The sequence below is a fragment of the Megalops cyprinoides genome, chromosome 10 (assembly GCF_013368585.1).
Source record: "Megalops cyprinoides isolate fMegCyp1 chromosome 10, fMegCyp1.pri, whole genome shotgun sequence".
Taxonomy (NCBI): Eukaryota; Metazoa; Chordata; class Actinopteri; order Elopiformes; family Megalopidae; genus Megalops; species Megalops cyprinoides.
In genome coordinates, this window is record NC_050592.1 from 14,295,281 (window position 1) to 14,316,043 (window position 20,763).

The 20,763-nt window shown below is 41.7% G+C and overlaps 3 protein-coding genes across 3 annotated transcripts; all 3 read right to left on the reverse strand.

Moving 5' to 3' along the window:
* Positions 1–12: 12 nt before the first annotated feature.
* On the reverse strand, positions 13–3,210 carry rps5 (ribosomal protein S5). Its single transcript, XM_036539092.1, has 6 exons — positions 3,133–3,210; positions 2,087–2,192; positions 1,562–1,771; positions 1,091–1,219; positions 457–555; positions 13–121 (listed from the first exon to the last, which is right to left on the reverse strand). The coding sequence occupies exons 2-6, from the start codon at positions 2,189–2,191 to the stop codon at positions 53–55; spliced, it is 612 nt and encodes a 203-aa protein (XP_036394985.1). The 5' UTR covers position 2,192; positions 3,133–3,210; the 3' UTR covers positions 13–52.
* Positions 3,211–5,207: 1,997 nt separating this feature from the next.
* On the reverse strand, positions 5,208–9,376 carry ccdc105 (coiled-coil domain containing 105). Its single transcript, XM_036538714.1, has 8 exons — positions 8,901–9,376; positions 8,432–8,716; positions 7,749–7,853; positions 7,335–7,491; positions 7,083–7,249; positions 6,524–6,619; positions 6,133–6,246; positions 5,208–5,416 (listed from the first exon to the last, which is right to left on the reverse strand). Exons 1-8 carry the CDS (start codon positions 9,189–9,191, stop codon positions 5,219–5,221), a joined length of 1,413 nt encoding a protein of 470 aa, XP_036394607.1. The 5' UTR covers positions 9,192–9,376; the 3' UTR covers positions 5,208–5,218.
* Positions 9,377–11,465: 2,089 nt separating this feature from the next.
* si:ch73-95l15.5 lies at positions 11,466–20,158 on the reverse strand. The gene is made up of 11 exons (XM_036538715.1): positions 20,111–20,158; positions 18,581–18,775; positions 17,203–18,221; positions 16,535–16,672; positions 14,709–14,786; positions 13,599–13,703; positions 13,215–13,364; positions 12,857–13,024; positions 12,373–12,564; positions 11,684–11,875; positions 11,466–11,570 (listed from the first exon to the last, which is right to left on the reverse strand). The coding sequence occupies exons 2-11, from the start codon at positions 18,750–18,752 to the stop codon at positions 11,466–11,468; spliced, it is 2,319 nt and encodes a 772-aa protein (XP_036394608.1). The 5' UTR covers positions 18,753–18,775; positions 20,111–20,158.
* Between the last annotated feature and the right edge of the window lie 605 nt (positions 20,159–20,763).

The window sequence follows — 20,763 nt, forward strand, 5'->3', positions numbered from 1 at the left end:
ACAGAAGCAAGGTAAAGTTTTTCCAAATTTTATTCAGGGCAGTTTTATAACTTTAACGGTTGGACTTGGCCACTCTTTCCAACTCGTCTTTCTTCTTAATGGCGTAGGAATTGGACGAACCCTGGTGAAAGAAAAAGATCACCATTTAGACAGTGTCACTTTGCAGCCCTAAAAAGGTAGCAGAGCTTCAACCATTATGCTATTGTTTGTGCCATACAAATATTAATGCAGACACTGACACATCACATACATTCTGCATATTCAAAAGCTAGTTTACTTTCAATTAAAATTTTACCAGTACTTCATTCTCACTGTAGAGCAGTAAAAACCTGGAGTTCATAAAATATGGCTGCAGCAAAAATGTTAAGCCTATTAATAGGCATCCATAGGCTATAGTATTGGAAGGCAGCTAAAACAGTGGGTAACTTTGATTACACCAGTCTTTTCAAGCCTCACCTTGGCTGCATTGATGAGCTCATCAGCAAGGCACTCTGCAATGGTCTTAATGTTCCTGAAGGCAGCTTCTCTGGCCCCTGTACACAGCAGCCAAATAGCCTAATACACAGAGAAGAAGAAAGGGGTCAGCATATTGCGAGCAATTACTCACAAGCTGGAGGTCCCCAAGCCCCCAAAACACTGCATTTGAGCCCTGGTGAAGATGACTGTCATGTCATTGCAACTTTAACACTGCTGATGTGCTCTAAAATTCTACATATTCACTATTCTACAAAGATGTACCTTCTACAAAACACCCCGGAGCTAAACGATGGCCAGCACCCAATTTGGAAATCTCTGCAATGAGGATGTGATTAAGCTGAATCAAACAACGAATCCAGCAACAGTGCAGCTCATCGTCACTAGGTGTGTCAGTTTCTGCCTCTCTCCGTCACATGAAACTGTAGCCAATGAATAAGAAGCCTGGAGTAGGTGAGGCTATCAAAACACGAGGACAATGGGGAAAGGAGCATGTTGATCAAGAGTGTACACAGAGCAATGAAAAACACTACTATAGTAGTGGGAGGGAGTGTTCAGACATGACTGCAGCAGAACTGAAAGGAGGGCTTTGGGGTGAGCCTGCAGTCAGTCATACCTGGTTGACTCTACGTAGAGGCGAGACATCCACAGCCTGCCTCCTCACGGTACCAGCACGCCCAATACGGGTGGAGTCCTCACGGGGTCCACTGTTAATGATGGCATTCACCAGAACCTGAAGGGGGTTCTGACAGAGGGGGAGAATGTGGGGTTACCAACTACACTGACAATGTTGAAACTACTTTTAACCAAGGGTCTATTCAATCAAATCTCTTTGATTTTACGATAATCAAATCAAACAGCATCTAGTTTGGTCCAGCCAACATGAGGACCTCTACCATGGAAAGCAGTCTATGAAAGAGGGTAGGGAGGGGTTAAAAGGTCAGGGATCAAGAATATACAAATATTCCAGGACTAATTAACACATCAGAAATATTCTAATTTAACAGAGTAAATATGTGTAGAACCCTGGTAACACAGTGCCAACTGAAACAGGTGTGGGGTTAGAAAATAAAAGTCCCATTATTACCTCTCCTGTGAGCAGGTGAATGATTTCAAAGGCGTGCTTGACTATGCGCACGGTCATCAGCTTCTTGCCGTTGTTGCGACCATGCATCATCATGGAGTTGGTGAGGCGCTCCACGATGGGGCACTGCGCCTTGCGGAAACGCTTGGCAGCATAGCGCCCCCCTGAGTGTGGAAGATACTTGGCGTACTTCTCTTTTACTGCAATGTAGTCCTGGTCGAGAGGGGAGGACAGGAAATCAATTCATTTTACCACAGTGCAGGTGAAATTACACAATTCCTCATTTGCAGATGTAATTATACTGGCTGTTAAGTGCAATAAGCCCAAAAAGCCCTTCACTGGCCAAGCCACACATGGCTGCATTGAAAAATGACCAAAGTTCTATCAACCAAGCCCTTATCTGCCATATACCATGGCAACATGACATAGCTCAATGTGAAGGTTTCAAAGAATCTGATACAAACAGATATTACAATTATATATAAGTATATTTAAACAGTCAGGTTGCATTTAACAGCAACAGATTACCTGCAGAGAGATGTCATTGATCTGGACATCTTCAGTGCTCCACTTCCCAAAGAGTTTGATCTCTGGAGTTTCAGCCACAGCTGGGGCAGCCTCCCAGTCAGTCATCCTGGGAAAAGTGAGGAGTGGGTTCTGCTTTAGTTACAGGAATGCATGCCTGTCACCAATGCCTTCAGCATCGCACAAACCTTTAAGTACATAACAATCTGTCCTGCTGTTACATAATTTTGCATTTTCCTACAATTGGTGCAAAAGACATATACTGCTTGTTGTTATATACATTGATTGTTTATATATTATACTAGCACAGACCATCTCCATAGATCAGAACAACGCAAATATGAACCACTCATGGTTATTCCCACAACAACAAAAAAAAAAAAAAACACTTAATTTACAGGTACATCTTCACCCTAGTGCTGTCCTGAACTCTGCTCATTTTACATGTAATAGATTAGCTTGGTCCGAACTGATTGTGTATTGGTCTACCAACATACAGATTTATACGCTGAAAAGTAGAAGTGGCCAATGAACTGAAATGCTATATAGCTAATGGAGTGACTGTAAACTTTACTGAACTGATGGGTAAGGGGACGTACTGGTGAAGTATAAGCTACACTGGACTACCAGGCCATTAAATGTGCTTATTTTAACTCATGTACTGCGATACTACATGGTGAACACTACTTGGCTATTATTCTTACAGGATACTGCAACGCTACTGTTAGCGTTACTGTACGACACGGTATGCATTGAGAAGAATAAGCCCCTTCGCTTGCAGATAGCAGCCATTCTAAGAGAACTACATCAAGACAGGCTGTCTGGCTAGCCAGGTAGCCATACGCTACATATTACGTCTAACTTAGCTAGCTAGGCAGCTAACACGTTAGTCTTCCTTTAATATCCAATTCGTTTCTCAAATAAATGAAAATAAGATGACCACCACAGGCATTACGAATATAAAAAAACTGTCATAAGAAGGTACCTGAGTCGACATAAAAAGCGGTATAACGATGTTAACGTAAATTTAAAGATTTTTATTCACTCACTCGTGTGTGCAGCTCCACACCACAGACTTTACGGGCGTGAAAAGGCCGCGTCAGAGCGCCTCACATGGACATACTCCTCGCCGGAAATCTCACAACTGCATCCGGCTTCTGGGGTCGCCAGCAGTCAGAGGATGGATGTGTTGTTTTTCTCCTCGAATGCACCAGACACTCGTCTGTGATTGAAGGGTGCGTTTCACATGAGACATTTAAAGTTAACACCGATTATCCATCAGTACATACTCATTTCTAAGAGAAAAATTGTCCCATCGTGACATAATTAAATGATGCTGTAAATAATGAATTTGCGTTGTTATAACATATCTCACCACCTCATTACCTTTCCTGAACAGATGTCTACGTCTAGGGTGCTTGATATAGATGAAGGATCCAGGCGCAATTCCATTCCAGAGAATCGTAACTCCTATTGGTGTTCATTGAAGAGGCAAAACGCACATTTCCTTTGCATTCACGGAAAATGTTCACACATTTAGTGTAAGACTGCAGCGCAGCATAGGATTATGTAAGACTGAGACTTTTGTTCTTTTGTGATGAACAATCCTCGACTCTGGCCTGAGGATTTATATGCAAATTTACCTTCTGTAGTCCAACACTTAAAATTATTATTATTTTTTTGTCTCAGTTTTTATTTACTAACTGAGCAGACACCTTTATCCAAAGGTATTGACTAATGTACATTACTAACATATTATCCATATGTAAAGCTGGAGCTTTTATGAAGCAAATCAGGTGAAGTAGGCCTACCTCATCTATGGGTACAAATGTATGTCCCCACCTGGAAAGTAAACCAGCATACTCATTTCAGCATAGCAGGTTATTGTTTTAATAAAACCTGCAAGTAGTATACCCACAGAAACTATCATGTAGAATGGTGGTGGAGTGAAGCATTTCTCATATTATCATAAAAGATAAATGATGAACAACTTCAACACATATTTGAAGGCCATATTCATGTGGCTGGTTTATTGCAAGGGTGTTTGGTGTGAAAGATCAATCCATTACCCACATATCTACTCATATGGTTTGAAAATTGATGTTTATTCATGTTTGTCTAGCCTCATTCATGTTTAGCCTCCCATGATGAACAGAGAATACATAATCATTTCATTTCTTTTCTTTTTACCATGACTATTGTTGTAACCCTAAACCCATAATTTAAGATTATCCCGCACAAATTTGACCCAATATCATAGCAAAAACATCAAAAGTAATTATTTCCAAGTGAATGACTTCAATCCAAATTTTTCTAAATTCACTCTCCATTATAATACTGCAAACACAAGAAATTCCTGTCAGGTTTAATACAAGAATGGAATCTTCAGTACACATCATTACACACTTAATGAGGAATACGCTGTGTATTACATAGCACAAAAGCACACCATACCAATGACATCAATTATACCTAAACAATTATTGTTTGTAATTTATCTGTCTAACTCTCATTAAACTTGTTATTGAAATTTGAACAAATAACTAATTAACTCAACATTAGTTATTAAAAGATGATGTGGAATGAAAACAACCTTACATTTCGAATCCCCAGGACAAGGATGGGCATAACACATGGTGCTTAATGGAGTCTTTTGTACCACAGCAATGTTGAAGGAAGCATAGGTACTGCTAAGTCAAAACAGAATGTATGCTCCAACCATTAAGCATTTATAAACATACCCTTTACAGATTATCTACTTGATTACCATTATGTATGTCTAACAACATATTATCATTGGTTTTCCTTTTACAATATTTAAATTGGTCCACAGAACTCCAACAATGATTTCAAGCTGCTGCTGATGAAGAAATGTAAAATAATACTAGTAAGCTTGACTAGGGTGAATATTTAGAGCACTGATTCTCAATCCTGCTCCTGGGGCCCCCCTGTTCTGCACGTTTTCCATCTTTCCCTGCTCTACTTACCTGACTGAACTCATCAGTGGCACTTTTGATTAGTTAGTCATTTCAGTCAGGTGTGTTTGGAGCAAAGATAGATAGAAGATATGCAGGACAGGGGGGCTCCAGGAGTAGGATTGAGAAACACTGATTAGAGAATTACCCAAGGAGAACTTTAACATGTGCCCTGTAGAAAAAAGGAGGGCATTCTGCGATGGTCAACATGACGGCGCCGCAGTCTGACAATAGCAGAATCCACCTGAGCCGCTGCTCCCTTCCCCCGCAGATCCACCATCAATCGCTGGTGAGCACGGCGCAGCTGAGACAGTTGTTCGCCTGAGGAGAGCAGACACTGCTGCACAACAGCGCCACCCTGAGGAGGAGAGGTCAATCACATGGTAGAATTTAAATTCGGATGTGCCAGGTACCAAACACTGAACACAAACGCAAACGCATCACCTCCATTTTCAGAATACTATCTTCAAGTGCTAAGAGACAACAATTTTTGATTTACAATTGTGTTGGGGACTAAACAATATAATCATGGGGTGGCTTGGCATGTGCTGGCTGCACAAGTTCCTCAAATACACAGCATTCAACACCAAATGCAGGCATGGAACAATATATCAGTTCAATGAAAATACATACAGCATTTTAAAGTAATTTGACAAAACACCTTGGCCTTTTACCACCACTGAATGGTGCAATATATATGTGGTGCCATTTAATTTATCTGTGTACAGATAAAAACTTGGCTTGCTATAGAATCTATGTTACATTAGTTTTCCTTACACATACAATTGATTAGTTTTCCTTACTCATACAATTGAAATAAAACAATCAGGAAGTCCTTTTGAAGTGTGCTTTCAGGCTTCAAATTGAGAAACGGTAATGGAAGCTAAAATATACAATAAAGCCAATGAATTGAGCTACACAGCGTATGATAGAACAGAAAAAACAGTGACATCTACAAAAAGATGAAAATATAGATTTCCAAATGAGACTAAAAATGTGCATTGCAGTATCTGTTAATTCCAAACTTTATAACCTACAGTAACTTACCTGTACATGTTAATCATGTTTTATTACCTGAATTAAATGCATGGCTTCTGGCAACTGAGTGCCGGGGTGTCTTTGGTAGACTTGCACAAGTGGCCTGTCCAATCTCTCTCTGGACAACAGATCTGCACTGGATACTGGGCCCTGGCCAACACAATAAAGATAAATGGGGCGTGAAAGGGGCTGTTCATGCTCGCAGACTGTTCTGCACTTGTACTGGGGGCAGTCCAGCCTACACAGAGGTACTGTGACTCTCGTGCTTGAACATACCATATTTCAAATCTTGGTCTGAAATTCCATAATAACGTGGTAGCACTGAATATTTGAACAAGGCTTACAGTGCACGCACACACACACACACACACACATACACACACACACACACAGGCAAACACACATACACAGACACACACATACTGACCAGTGCCCTGTCATGGCTGTGCTGAATGCAGTCCAGTTGTCTCTGCTTGCGGTAAATGGCCTGCCTGGTTGAGGCTGAGCTCACTGTGAGGTGTTGCTGAGAGAGGAAATCAGAAGAGGGAAGGGGGTTGATGTTGTGTTGGATCAAGAGAAATACAAGATTTTCAGCCACTTAAAAAAGCAATAAATTGCAGCAGAAACCATACTGTAGCTAAGCCAGCCCATAATCTGTAACCTTTGACATCTGTCTTGCACTTTTGCTGGAGTGCTGGAGTGTAGCTCTAATATATCTGCATGCCAACAAACACTCCTTTTCACATTACATATCTCACAGTGCTACAGGAGAGAAAATGCCAACCAGAGGCTATACAAATCTACCTGAGGTCATCTGAGCAATTCACAGGCACACAATGTGTCACAGGGGTCCCAAGTCAGTTTTTTTCCACTGCTTTAGGTTCCCAAGTCATTTTAGGCTGATCACATCCCTCTGATCGAACCCGAGCCATAGAGCACCTTTACCTGACTAAGACACTCCAGAGGCCCTTTGGCATTTCTCATACCTTCATGCTGACTGTCTCTGCGATTTTCTTCACCAGGCCTTCATTCACTGATTGGTGGGCTGATTTTTGCCGGGCAATGGCTTCGCCTATCAAACGTCGGATCTGCTCCCTGAGCAGCTGTGATTGGCTGAGGGCCAAACTTGAGGATTCTATTGCTTGCTCACACTCTGAGTGAGACGGAGAGAGAGAGAGACACCGGTGAATACAGCAAGCGCTGGACAGTGCAGCACAGTAAAGAGGCACTGACAGTACCTGGGGTGTAGGGTCCAGTGGGCTTTGATTTCACTGGAACTTGGGAGGGAGTGCAGCGACCTCCTGCTGAGTGAGAGCCATTATGCGGGAGAAGATCCAAAACCCTGGACCTCTCACTTGCACACTCCAATAACAGCTTACTGCACTGACTGAGTGACTGAGAGAGAGAAGGGGATGGGTTGAGAGGAGAGGTCAGAGGGAGACGAAAAGTTGCAGGTTAGGGAGACAACACAATAGTTTGGCAGGATGTGACAAGCAGAAAAAAAAAAAAAAATGCACTTGATGTCAATCTTGTGCAGTTGAATTATGCAATAGGTGATTGATTGTATAATTGACTTCAAGAAAGAAATCATGCCTAATGGCATGAGACAGCGGCGTGTGTAGTCTATGTTTTAGTGTACAGGTTGTCAGTACTTGTAGTTGTGTCAGAGTGTCTCTAAGTGTCGTCTCCAGTTGGGCCTTAAGCTCAGTCAGCTCCTTCTTCTCATGATCCAGCAGCTTGTCTGCACCATCTCTGCCCTGCAAACAGACATACATAAATGAAGTCAACTAATGACAGTCAGTTTTTCTTCACAATAATCAAACTGCTTTTGTGGTTTACTGTAACTGCCATGTAACACGTCGTCCAGCACTGACTGTGAAATTTCGACTTAAAAGTTGATTGCCCTGGTGTTACATTATATTACATTACATGCATTTAGCAGACGTTCTTATCCAGATGACCTCCAGCACAACAAAACGATCACAGATCAGATCACAGATCATATTCCATCACTTTCACACAAGAAAATGTCTTTGTGGTGGTATGGGCAAATCCATTGCCCTACTTCTGTCAGAGAAGAATTTACTCTCTGCGATCTAATGTACAAAGTACTTTCACCTCATATTTCCTTTCCTCAAATATAAACAAAACAGCGTAACTGGATTCCAGAGACAGACGTGTGAAAATCCCCAGGGTCCTGTTTTGCTTTCATCTAAAGGCATTCTAGTGAATGAGCAATGCAATGTGAAAGTTATGTACCGCAGTTATTGTAATCACATAACTCATAACCCTTCAATAAAGTGTCTATTAAAAATGGCATAAAAGTACCACTCACTGTCTCTGTGGTTGCTGGTCTCAGTGTCCGCTCCTCCATGCTTTTCTTGTTCACCATCATATCTTTTCTTACGGATCTCAGCATTCTCTCTAAATACCCCTTCTCCCTCTCCAGTTTGATGCCCTCCTGCCCCACCCTGCCTGCCTGTCTACGCAACTGCCCCTCCACTGCCCTCACGTCACGCATGTATTCCCCTGCAACCCTCACGCTGGCCTCTGCACACAGCTCCCTCAAGCAGGGCGGAGGAAAGGGGGCAGCAAACTGGCCAGAGGATGGACTGGAGCGCTGGAAAGAAAACACAGGAAAGGCTTGTCAGATTAACAGTGTGAGGGTGAAGGTTATATGCCTTATTGTACTCTCATTCCACCAAATCAAAGGGCCAGTACTTAAAGTGAAAACAATTTTACACCGACTAGAACTGATGTATACACAAAGTCACATCAGCCGTTCCCACAGCAGAACCACTCACCGAGGTCCCTGTAGACACCGGTCTGACCTTATGGCTTGTTTGCCTAGTGTTAACATTGTCGCACTCCCTCTCCTTGCTTTTTTCTGCTTCGTGTAATTCCAAACGTGGGCTAGCGGAAAGTAGGGAAAGCGCTGTGCAGCTACGTGGCCGACGCGGGCTAGCAGAGCCGGACCTGCCCGGATCCGACTGGCGCACCAAGTTCTCCGCGCGTCGGATAGAATGGGCCGTTTTATCTCGCCAAGATTGTGGACCTATGGTCACAGATGCGAGGGGGAATGACTGAACCGGCATGTTTCTATAAAAATTTGATTTCTAAACCTTCTAAACGGATTTAACAGAAATGGATTTTTTAAAGTGTTTTGTCATGGGCTACTTGGAAAAACACGTACCCCCATCCCATCTGATTTGATATAGTACGCAGGCCTACGTTAGGACGCTTTCGTTTATGACGATCACTGTGTATCGTGATGAGGATTAATTTCTCCTAGCTGAATACGAAAATGCATTATTTGATAGTTTTATAAATTGATGATACAATAAATTATTGCACAACACCTTCCAATATCAACGACTGAGACAACTCGAGCTCGGTCGCTTTCATAGCGCTAAACATATTCAAATGTGATTTTTTTTTCGACAAGTACACTTTTATCGAAATCTCTGAAAACTTTTAGAACATACAGTTTCTCAATTCTGCTTAAATTAAGCGTGTGAGAAATTATGTACGGCAATGACACGAGTTTAATTAAAGAAGTTTAAAGATACTCATCTCGCCCTGTGTCAGCTAGGTCGCCTTCTCTCAAGTATCAAAGCGTCGTCACCTAAGCAACAGTTCCTCAAGTAACTGGAAACACGGTCCAGATCGTGATTGGATAACGTCGGACGAGCAACAGAAGTAGGTCAGCTAGCCGGGCCCTCTCCAAATTAATCAGAGGATAGCGTTACAGTTACGGATGTATGAGCGGATAATACATGACACACAAAACAGACAAAAAGGTACACATTTTACATGGTTGGTTTCACGATTCTTTTTAATGATTTCAGAATAACAGATGACTGTAAAACATGAAGAAAAGAAATCATGCTACATCATCCCTTTCTCTGTTGATGTGCCCTGTATTAGTTTGATGCGGAGTATTATCCTTGCATGTAAAACTCCGAGCTAAAAGGCTGAATGTGCATGGTCCATAGCTTTCTTAATTTTAGGCATAGCATGATGAAGTGTACCGTTCAGCACATTGCCTTGAAATGCTAAAGGGGAAGGATATGCTTCCCCAGTCTTCTGCTTTCATTAAAAGTGACAATTGTTTTTCTGGACTTAAAATTTGGACACTTAAAATTGGAACACTCATCACATGTCCAGTGTGTTACTTGGTAGCATTTTCAAAGGTGTATGACTAGAAACGGCCACAGTACAGAGTACAATTTTATACTCTGTGTGTGCATGTGTGTGTGTGTGTGTGTGGTTGTGAGTGAGTGAGTGTGTCCAAGATTGGACTACCAAGATTAAACGTGGCCATATTATTCTGTTCAAGGCATGAGTTTACCTATCATAAACCCATGATATACTGAAGATATACCTCTTGAAGGGAATATTTGACTTGCTTAAATTTGAAACAGTACAGCATAGTCACATATACACACACACACAGTATACATCTGTTGAAATCCAGAATCCTAAAATCCACACAAAAATTTCAGTCCTGTCTGAATTCATACCCTATTCTCAATCCAATAGCAAAGCTTGACTAGGCCACTAATCGGACAGCTCTGTAATAAAGCAGCTAGGGTACTGAACCAGCACAGGTTGTGAAATTTTACCCTTATAATTGTTCCCTTAAAATGAAATAAAATAAAATGCATGTCATGAGTTAATTCGATTAGGCAAATCATTCTAAAAAACAACCTTGACACCTGGAGTATATTGTTCATTCTCAATGTAGACACAACAGCAGCACATTTTTCTCTGGAAAGACAAATTAGATTTACCAATCCACCTTGCCCCATAGGAATCTGAGAAATGAACATAAACAACAGCATTACAAAGAAAATGTAAATGTAAATCTCATGCAGGAAAATGATTTGTGACCTGGTATCACTTTCAGTACCACTGAGGTATTCGCTTGGATTGCCATGCACAATCAACCACCTTTTTCACCAAACTAAATTTCACCACACAATCATTTAACATTATCAATAAATAAAATGGCCCATTTCCCTCATGATCAAAGTTCATCATGACTGGTTACTCCAGCAACAAAAACAAACCAACCTTTAAAAAAAATCCACTCTCCACTAGTATACACTTTCTCTTCTTTCATGATGATATCTTTCAAGTCAATATGCTTGATCCACTCCTTTTTTGTCTAATTAGGTCTAATCTTACTTCAGCAATACAATGCAATCTACAGTAATGTTATATTACATTATATCACATTAAGTAAATCAGCCTAAATCCCAAATAAAGCCTAAATAAAAATGGCAAGAGGAAAAAAAAAACTTGGCGCATTACAAATTCCTCATGTAGTGCAACTTCTGGCTACGTTTAGGCCTGCTCCTCTTCTCTCACAGCGTGTGTTTGAGCGCAGTTCGTGTCTCCACCTTAGCCAAGACACTCTGCTGCAGTTCTGTAAACAGTCCATCTCGCTGCTCTAAGTCTGAAAGGACTTGCTGTTGAGAGAGACAAAGAGCGAAAGAGAATATATATCATACTGTGCTACCATTATGGTCGTCATTCAATCATCTTTCTCTTGCATACGGATTTAATGAAGAATGATGCATGCCTGTATGAGCTGATCTCTCTTCTCCAGGCTCTCTCTGAGTTTCCTCTCTTCCCTGTCTCTCTCTTCTCGCTCGTTGTGCTGCTTTCTCTCGCTCTCCTTGGTCTCTTTCTCTCTGTCCCGCAGCTCCTTTTGAGTGTTCCTGAGCTGCTCGGACAGTGTGGACACTGTCTCACTGTGGCTATCCCTCTGAGCCTGGGGAGGAGGAAAGCAGATTAGTTTGTACACCCATATGTTCTGCAAGAGTTGCCCAATAACAAACAACCTGATCATTGTATGAATGGTAAAAATTGACTTTTGTGGAAGACTTAACTTAACGTTTTCAACTAGCAGAAACTTAAAATACAACTTGCAAATCATTCAAGTTGCTGGTTTTCTGCCACATCTCACATGAAACAACCTATTGGGGTCTTGGCGGTTTTTGGCCAATTTATACCCATAAGAACTACCGCTTTAATTATACCCGTGCAGTCTATCTGAATTGGCGAGTGGGAACACATTTCAAAGTTGATCCCCTCTGAGGATTAGACAGACCAAAAAAGATCTGCTTTGGGCATTTCAAAGGCTTTAAAGGTGTCCGTACGGTGAGAGAATGTGGTTTTTCATCCATATCCTGGCAGTATTTAATGGACAGAGGAGAACCAACAAAATATACCTGTGAATTGCTATCATACTATATATGGCTCTCTCACCTGCATCAGGGTCTCAGTTTCCTTCAGGGCTGCAGTGAGTCGTGTGATCTCCTGCAGCAGGGAGGTGCTGTGCTCCTCTCTGTCCTTCAGCCAACCTGACAGCAAGGTCTCCTTCTCCTTGAGCTGACAGGCCAGGGCACCCTCAGCCCCACTATCGGATACCCCTTGGCTGATCACAGAGTCTGAAAGAGCCTGACATGGGAATGGAAAAAGAAATCCATAATGGACCGCATAAATTAACATAAAAGCCTGGTCTGGCACTGTTGCTCATTCAGCTTGAGTAGATAAACTTCTGCTCTGTTATTCTGTCTGCTAAATGAATGTAATGTAATAAAAATGATACGAGAAGAAATCCTGATGGATAGTCTGTCAGCTCAAGTCTGAATAATTCCAAATTATTAAATGTTTTAGTTGTTCAAACTAGGCAAAGAGTTTCATGCCATGAATGCATGTGCATTTAAGACGGCTGAAGGCATGTCCCTACCTGAACGTCCCTCTGGCAGCTCTCCAGCGCCTCCCGCAGGCAGAGAGTGAGGGCCTCCTTTTCCTGCAGCACGGCCGCCATGGCCTGGTCTCGCTCTCTCCACACCTCCCTCTCTCGCCGTCCCTCCCTCAGAGCTCGCTCTCGTTCTCCCAGCTCCACCCGCAGGTCCTGATGGAGGATAGGAGAGGGGGTGACAGGAGGGACGGGGGGAGGCTGTGTGATTCACGGCGCTTCGTACCCAACCGTGGGACCAAAAGTGTGAAATTGCCCGATTTATGAGAGAATTCAACGTAAAAAAAACCCGACACCGTATTCCAAGAATGAGCCTGCTGTAGGTCTGGTGTGTACATCCACTCACGTTGATGATGTCCTGGTTACACTGCAGCACTGTGTTCAGTGTGCTCAGATCTCTCTCCCTCTCCTTGGCGGCCTGTTTGAGAGCCTCTATTTCTCTCTCCATCCCTCGTTCCCTCTCTCTCAGCTCTGACAGCTGGGACTCCAGGACTCGCTGATGGAGGAGGAAGACACATAGCACATTAATATGAAACACACACACATACACATACACACACATACTGAGACATATCCAAGAATAGCACAAAAGACACAGAAGTACTGTATGTTCAAGTTATAAAAATAAAAAAACAGAAAAAAAGAATAGCTTATATTACAAAAATACATAATAGGCCATATACAAGATAAAAAACAAAGTTCATGGCATATAATGTGCAATTTTTCATACCTCAGCATCTGTGTGCACACTTTTAATTGCATCTGTCAGTTTGTCAATCAGTTTGTTGTCCACCTCTGATTCTGAGCACAGCTGTCTGATCCAAGCTATACAGTCCTGAGGGAGACAGATGGGTGAGGTCAGTCAAATCAGTTCCAGAGACTTAGGTGAAGGAAGCTACCACAATATAAGCACAATGAAGGCCTTAACAAGTTACTAAATCTTTCATTTTATTACTTTGTCTATTTTAAATATTTCTTTTTATTAAAGTAATCACTTTTGAAGTAGGTAAGCACCGATTGTGTAATTAATATCAATAAAAGAAAAACAACCAACAGACTGAAGGTGATTGTAAAGTTTAAATATTGATTATCTAAAGTATTATTCAGCAGTATTTGAGTCCAACAGCATCTGAGAGACAAAACTGGACATTTTAACCATAATAAAGTCTGTAATATTACTTGAATCTTCGTTAGTACACTGTTGATAAATACTGAATGAAGGATACAGCATCAGAAAAGGAATTGGCAGAGGAACAGTCAACTGATCTCAGTGTCATTATTTCCTTGTTATGCTGATCTGCCACTTGTCTCAGCAAAGCAGCTGTGGTCCTGGACTGCATATTAAATCTCTGCAGTGTACACTAACTCAGTGCTAACGCCCTCTAAAGGAATCTTGAAGTACAAGTCAATCTATTCCCACAGAAACTGAAACGACAATTAAACACACGTACGAGAGAGAAATACAACTCCCAATAATAACCTGTACCAATTCTGCGACTCACTCACTCAGATAGGTAAGTAGGTCAGGCAATCCTTGTGCACATGCTTGTGTACATGCTGGGTTGCCATAGTTGAAAAAAAGCATTTCAAGAGGGGAAACAAACAAGTGGGGGAAAATTCTACTGTTGAAGAATCAGCTCGATTTCTTTTTCATTTGATATGAATATGAAATTAAGTTAATTTAATAGCTTGCACATAAATTCATTCAAGTATATATGTTCTTCTAAAATAATTTAGTTACTCAACTAAACCCAAGGGGTTTGCCCTAAAGACTTATGGTTGCCAGTACACCAAACTGCAGCCTTTGCTTGTCTGCCTTCTGTGCTGCACTCCATCTCACCTGTATGACCCTCTCTCTGCAGTGTAGCATGTCCCCCATGGTCTGGAGCAGCACTTTCTCACTGTCTACCTGTGGGGACTGAACAAGGACAAACACACACACACACACACACACACACGACACAAGGTCAGACAGAAGGTGTGATCTGCCTGGTCATGTGATCATGCCCCTGTTGTTACATTACAGATATAATGACCAAAGCCTCCCTACAAAGCCAGGAGAGACAGAGTGGTCCATGAACAGACCAATTTGCTGAAAATTTTAACTCAAGACAGCAGTTTACTTTTCAATTACACTTAAGTGTCCCAGTATTGGAATAAGAGCGTCCCCCTCTGCTCTAAATCATAACTCACCAAGTGCTTTGAGCACATGAACTTCTGTGTAAATTGACCTCAATGAATGATAATTCATGCTTCAGGGTCTGGGTGCAGGTCTTTAGGATCTCTATCTAAAACGTTTATGGCATTGTAACGATCATGGTGGCAACAATGGTGGACAACCTATTGTGCCATAAAATTTAACAAACCTTTAACCGATTAAAGACTGCAGCAACTGCAACTGTCGCACTATAACTGGTCCAAGACAAGGCCAACTATTACAACGTACCTATGCCTTATTGTTTCACAAGAAAAAGATCATACAGCTTCATACACATGTATGATTACAAATATATACATAAATATTTCATGTATGATTTGACAAATTCATGATCAGTCTGTAAGTAATGGCAATTCTGAATAACAGTTCTTTTCAGGTCTATGCACTTAATGTAGACATGAAAAGATGCTTGACTGCACCTTTAAGAAAGGAACACAGAAAAAGGGGGGTTGAGAGGGCGGGATGGGGGCGGGGTGGGGGGCAAGTTCAGAAGAAATATGCCATGTCCACAGCTGAGAAGTTTGTTAATGATCTCTATCACTGGAACGACCTCAGCCTGGGGCAAACTCCTCTGGTTAGGGAAGATTCCAGGGTGTGGCAATGTTTCTGCATGTGTGTGCGCCTGTGTGTCAGTGTAATTGCACCCACACAGACTGTAGACACACCCTTACCAAATACCATCACACATTTCAACACTTGCATAATACAGAATTATTTGTGGAGTAATTATGTTGTAACTTCCAAAGGTGTAGTTATGACATTTAAGCTGCTCTTAAAACTCCACGGACAAGAGGGTGCGCTAACAATACTATTTTGTGTGCGTATGTGTATGTTTGTCTACAACGGAGGCTTAAAAACTCATGAGGCTTGTGCTTATTACGCTGATCCAAAGCAGACATTGCTGTGCATCCTGTGGAAAAGACACCAGTCAAACTTCATTACACTGTGTGCCAAGCAGTGATGCATGTGCACATTTTTCAAAGCCTTTGAATGGGCTTTATTTTCAAAGACATAAGCCCATAGCCCTCCAGTGTGATGATAGGCACGATGCAATTCAAAAACACAATCCAAATTATTATTTTGGTGTGTGTTTGGTGTGTGACTAATTTTCATTTGAATGATTTTGTGGATCAGCACCTATACATTCTATATATTACAAGGTCTTCTTCTACTTCTAAGGCACACACGCTAACCCAAATAGCCACTGTCTGTCCTGTGTGCTGCTTTTTGTTCTAGTGGACTAGTTTTATTTCAGTGAGGTCCTCGCTGCTGAACTAAAAGAGTAAAATATACAGTATTTCTATTGCACACAAGAGTGCAGAAATTTCAGCTAATGCCATTATTACAACTCATCAGATATACATAACACAAGGAATTTGTAAATAAAAAGTAAACGAAACAGGCCCCCAATTACCTCCCAGACATGTTACACTCTCTATAGCCCATACCTTTGAGTTACAGGCATCACAGCCTGTATGCGTGTTTCCATTCTTGAGTTGTGCCTCTAAGGTCTTGATACGTGCAAGAGCTTTATCTAGCTGACCTCTCAGCTGCCTGACTGCAAAGGACATTTGACCTGTACTGCTCTGTAAGAAAAATGAAAAATCACATTTATGTAATGCACAACCAGTAGTGTCCTATAAACATACGTAATGATCAGTAAAAGTTAGATTTCATTACATTATTGTAATTTATCAGACACTCTTATCCAGAGCGACTTACATATGCCACAATTTCATCCATTTATGCAGCTGAATATTTACTGAGGCAAACTGTGGGTTAAGTACTGTACCTTGCCCAACGGTACAACAGCAGTGACCCAGTAGGGAACTGAACCAGCAACCTTTCACTTAGGAGCCCTGCTCCTTACCACTGTGCCACACTGCTGCCCTTAGTAAGTTGACTGCATTTAAAATGGTCATTTTCAAGCACTGCTCAGTCAGACCATTTGCGTCTGATGACAAATTATGAAGTGATTTTTAGGAAAAAAAATGGAAAGGAAACTTTATAAACAAATGACGACTTAGCTTATGCAGTATTTTAAGTATATGTTCTGTCATTTTTTGTTTGCATCAAAATCCACCAGATAGAAGTAGAATAGTGCCTATGTCCTCACCTGTCTGTGTAGGGGAATAAACTCATCATGCAATTCTGTCAACACATCTTTGGTCTCCCCATCCACTTCTTCTTCCACATCATCTCGCTCTCCAAAACTCAGCGTCCTGGTGACCTCTGTCTCTGACGTTCCTGTACCTCCCCCAAATCCTTTCTTCTGCCTGTCCAAAACTGGAATTCGACTCCCGACTGGAGAGTTGACTGGCCTTGCCTCAATATCTTTTAACTCTCTCAGAATGTTCCCAAAGTTGACGGATGGCTCCTCGGGCCAATCAAAAGGGTCATTCCCATCCAGTGAGTCCAGTGACTGGATGGAGTCTGTGTGAGAAGGCCCTCGTAAGGATAGGCAGGAGCCGCCCAGGGATGCAGGACTGGAGCTGACTGATGGTACTCTTGACCACTGCAGTGGCATGCTACGAGACTTGTCACGAGAGAGGGCCAATGGGGAAAATGTAACGGGCATTCGACGGGGAAGTCCACAAACGGACTCATAGTCCGAGTCAGACACCCTCAGAGAGTCGCACCCCTCACAGTTTTTGCCTTTCCTGCATCTTTTACCCGTTCTCCTGAAATAAGGGCAGAGATCCCATTTTTCTGACCAGCATTCAAACTCAGACAGAGCCATATTCTTCTTCAGCATTTCTCTATAGTCTTCCCCTATTCCTCTCTCTCTTTCTGTCCCTTCTCCCTCTTCATTCTCTTCATCACTGGAGCTCCCTCTGAACCTCCAATCCTGAGGGTTGCACTGCCTGTATACACCACACACCCACTGCCTGATCTTGTTTCTCTCCTGACTCAGTTTCTGCAGCCTCTCAGTAGATAAGACTTTGACTCTAGCAATAACAGTGTCAAACTTAAAAACCCGCTCAAGAACTGATACACATTTCCCACACAAAAACTCCCCCCGTCCATTGCCTCTTGGTACAGGCTGCCCTAATATGTGTGTCAGCACAGAGAGCAGGTCCATTCCTCTAGAGGGGGAGGGCAGGGAGTGAGAGGATCCCAGAGAGAGAGTACTACCTGAGAGGAGAAAATACAACAGTAGATGATAACATAATTCTTTACCTTAAATATGTTCTTTCACAAACAGGACTTGCTCTACCAATGTCCCTGTGAGCTTTTATGTACGTTAAAGAAAACAATATCCATAAATCAGCTGTCACCCTCCCCCCCCCCAAAAAAAAACACAACAGGGAAAATGGCAACACCTGGTGATTACAGTGAGCATAACACCACACACCACAGAGTCAGTACTTACTGACTTACAGCCTGCAGAATCTGCAGTTGTTTTTTTTTTAACTAAAATTGTTATGAAGTTTTTAACATGACTATGTCAGTGTACACATGTGCGCTGGTGGACGTTTGACACTCTGTCTCACCCCAGGGGCTGCTCCGGGTGGAACTGGCAAGACTTCCTTTACAGAGGGAACCAGAAGGGGTCTGTGGCTGACTCCCCCTCTTGTTCTGACCACCAAACAGCCATCGACGCTGATTACCCTGTAGAGACCCTCCGCACACACGGCACCCCTTGTCCTTGCCCCTCGTTGTCATGGTGACTGCAAGAAAAGGGAATTCTAGAATGGCCAACGATAAAGCTTAGGTAAACACTTAATAATGTTTTGGAAATTAAATCAGAGTTTAAGAAAAAGTTACTGTCTGACTAATATGCTAGAACACAGTGCTTAAATAAGAGCAAGTGCCCCAATAGTGGCTCCATATGAGTCTCCGAATATGTGCAAGATATAAAAACATACATAGTTCATGATGTAATTCAGACACTTTGCCAAGGTTTCTGATGAGCTAAATGAAAGCGTCTCTCCAATATGGACAGAAACGTCGACGATAATTATCAAGGCAATCAACCAGTTGAAGATGCTCGCCAAATAAATTATAAATACCATTACGCTTTTCAGTTAAAAATAATCAGTGCTAGTTCCACCAACATTTAATAGAAACAGCTTTCAAAGTGGCCTGTCCATTTAATGAGTGACCATGATCGGAAGGAATTCGTGTATGTATATTTACTGTGTCTCTTGCATGTTTGTCTTCCCTGAGAGAATGTGTTAGTGGTGTTTGTATCGACTGACCGATTCGGAATTTTATGCCGCGATGGTTTAATCGTGACGCACTGAGATTGTTCCATGCTTTAGAAACAGCTGTGAGTGCGTGTTTACCGTGACAAACTACAGACTGACAGTACACTGCGACCTTGAAGCGCGCTGGCAACGTAAATTATCAGTTCTTCTTTTGACAAACAACGCAGCTCCCTGACGTAGCTTTACGTTAGTCTTTCACACTCAGCCACATTTTAACTTAAGCGTTTGTTTTTACCTGCACACTGGTGCGCTTACATCGCTAACGCCGATAGTTGACTACTTCAGTAGTTTTCCTTATTATCAGGGGTAGAAACCAGTTACTTTCAATCTAAATGACGAAGACGTGATTTAGTAAGTAGACTACTGCACTCCTTGTTACGGCAACCCTAGCTTTAACTGTGCCCTTTACCAAGAGCCTACTTGTTCATCCTGTTGCAATACACCAGGTGTACTCTTTCCGCTAGCGTTAGCAAACAATTCACAACATAAATACCACTCCAAAACAGCGTAACAATACCATGGAAATCTAGCGCCGGAATACAGAAAACAATCTGCTTTGCTTCAAAAGCGCTTGAAACCTTAATTGGACATGGGTTTTACGTATCAGTTTCAAATCTGGGTTCATTGCTTCTCTCCCTCTCTATACCTGCTCAAATACGGAAATCTTGCACTCTCTGCCGTAAACGTGTACAGTTACAAACATGCAAAACAGTCTAATCTCAGATTATCACTGTCTCCCTCCCAATTCTCAAAAATATGTGAGCAAGAAAACATTATAACATGAAATACTAACAAGAATAAAAAGTTTCTTACAATCTCAAACAGGAACTGAAGCGCGCGCCAGGACCGGGGCAGCAAAACTCTACCTTGCTGACGTAAGCAGCAAAACCTACTATATGAACAATATTAACGTAGTTGTACTTAGTGCAGTTTGCACATGCATAGCTGCTCCTGAGCCTGTGTTATATCATTTTATTATATAAGATGTGGACAATTTATAAACCCTTTCTTTTTAAATGGAAATATTTTAAAACAAAACGGTGCTGTATATGCAGAAGCAATGAACTTACTCAGTATATTAAAACCCTTCCACATACTTACAGAAGACTTGTCTGTACACACAATTTACCCAGACCAATAGACAACAGTATAGTCATGTCCTGAAAGAGGCATGTGAGGCGTAAATCTGCATCAGTTTTTTCACAGTATTTTTTATTTTTTATTTTATTTTTTTTTGAGTAGGCCTAATGATTAAGGCTTTTTGCAATAATTAAGTGACTGGATCCCACAAAGCAAGGAATCAATTTTAATCAAATTTAAAAGTCAAAATAAAATAATTTTAATCAATTTCAACACGGTCTCAGCAATACAGAAAGAACTTTTGTTTATTCATATATTTTGAGAATTGTAGGTAGTCATTGATATTAAAATGACTGTATAAAATCTCTTATGTCTTTAAATGTTTC

Excerpts from the sequence above, each read along its gene's own strand:
- si:ch73-95l15.5 (XM_036538715.1), bottom strand. The coding sequence starts at position 18,752 with ATGACAACGAGGGGCAAGGACAAGGGGTGCCGTGTGTGCGGAGGGTCT. Across the intron at positions 13,704-14,708 it reads GCAGAGAGAGGGTCATACAG|GACTGTATAGCTTGGATCAG; the intron begins GTGAGATGGAGT and ends TGTCTCCCTCAG. Across the intron at positions 11,876-12,372 it reads AAACTGAGACCCTGATGCAG|GCTCAGAGGGATAGCCACAG; the intron begins GTGAGAGAGCCA and ends CCTCCTCCCCAG.
- ccdc105 (XM_036538714.1), bottom strand. The coding sequence starts at position 9,191 with ATGCCGGTTCAGTCATTCCCCCTCGCATCTGTGACCATAGGTCCACAA. Across the intron at positions 7,854-8,431 it reads GACCAGCAACCACAGAGACA|GGCAGAGATGGTGCAGACAA; the intron begins GTGAGTGGTACT and ends GTCTGTTTGCAG. Across the intron at positions 6,247-6,523 it reads ACAGCCATGACAGGGCACTG|GGCCCAGTATCCAGTGCAGA; the intron begins GTCAGTATGTGT and ends TGTGTTGGCCAG.
- rps5 (XM_036539092.1), bottom strand. The coding sequence starts at position 2,191 with ATGACTGACTGGGAGGCTGCCCCAGCTGTGGCTGAAACTCCAGAGATC. Across the intron at positions 1,772-2,086 it reads TCAATGACATCTCTCTGCAG|GACTACATTGCAGTAAAAGA; the intron begins GTAATCTGTTGC and ends CCTCTCGACCAG. Across the intron at positions 1,220-1,561 it reads TTCACCTGCTCACAGGAGAG|AACCCCCTTCAGGTTCTGGT; the intron begins GTAATAATGGGA and ends CCCCTCTGTCAG.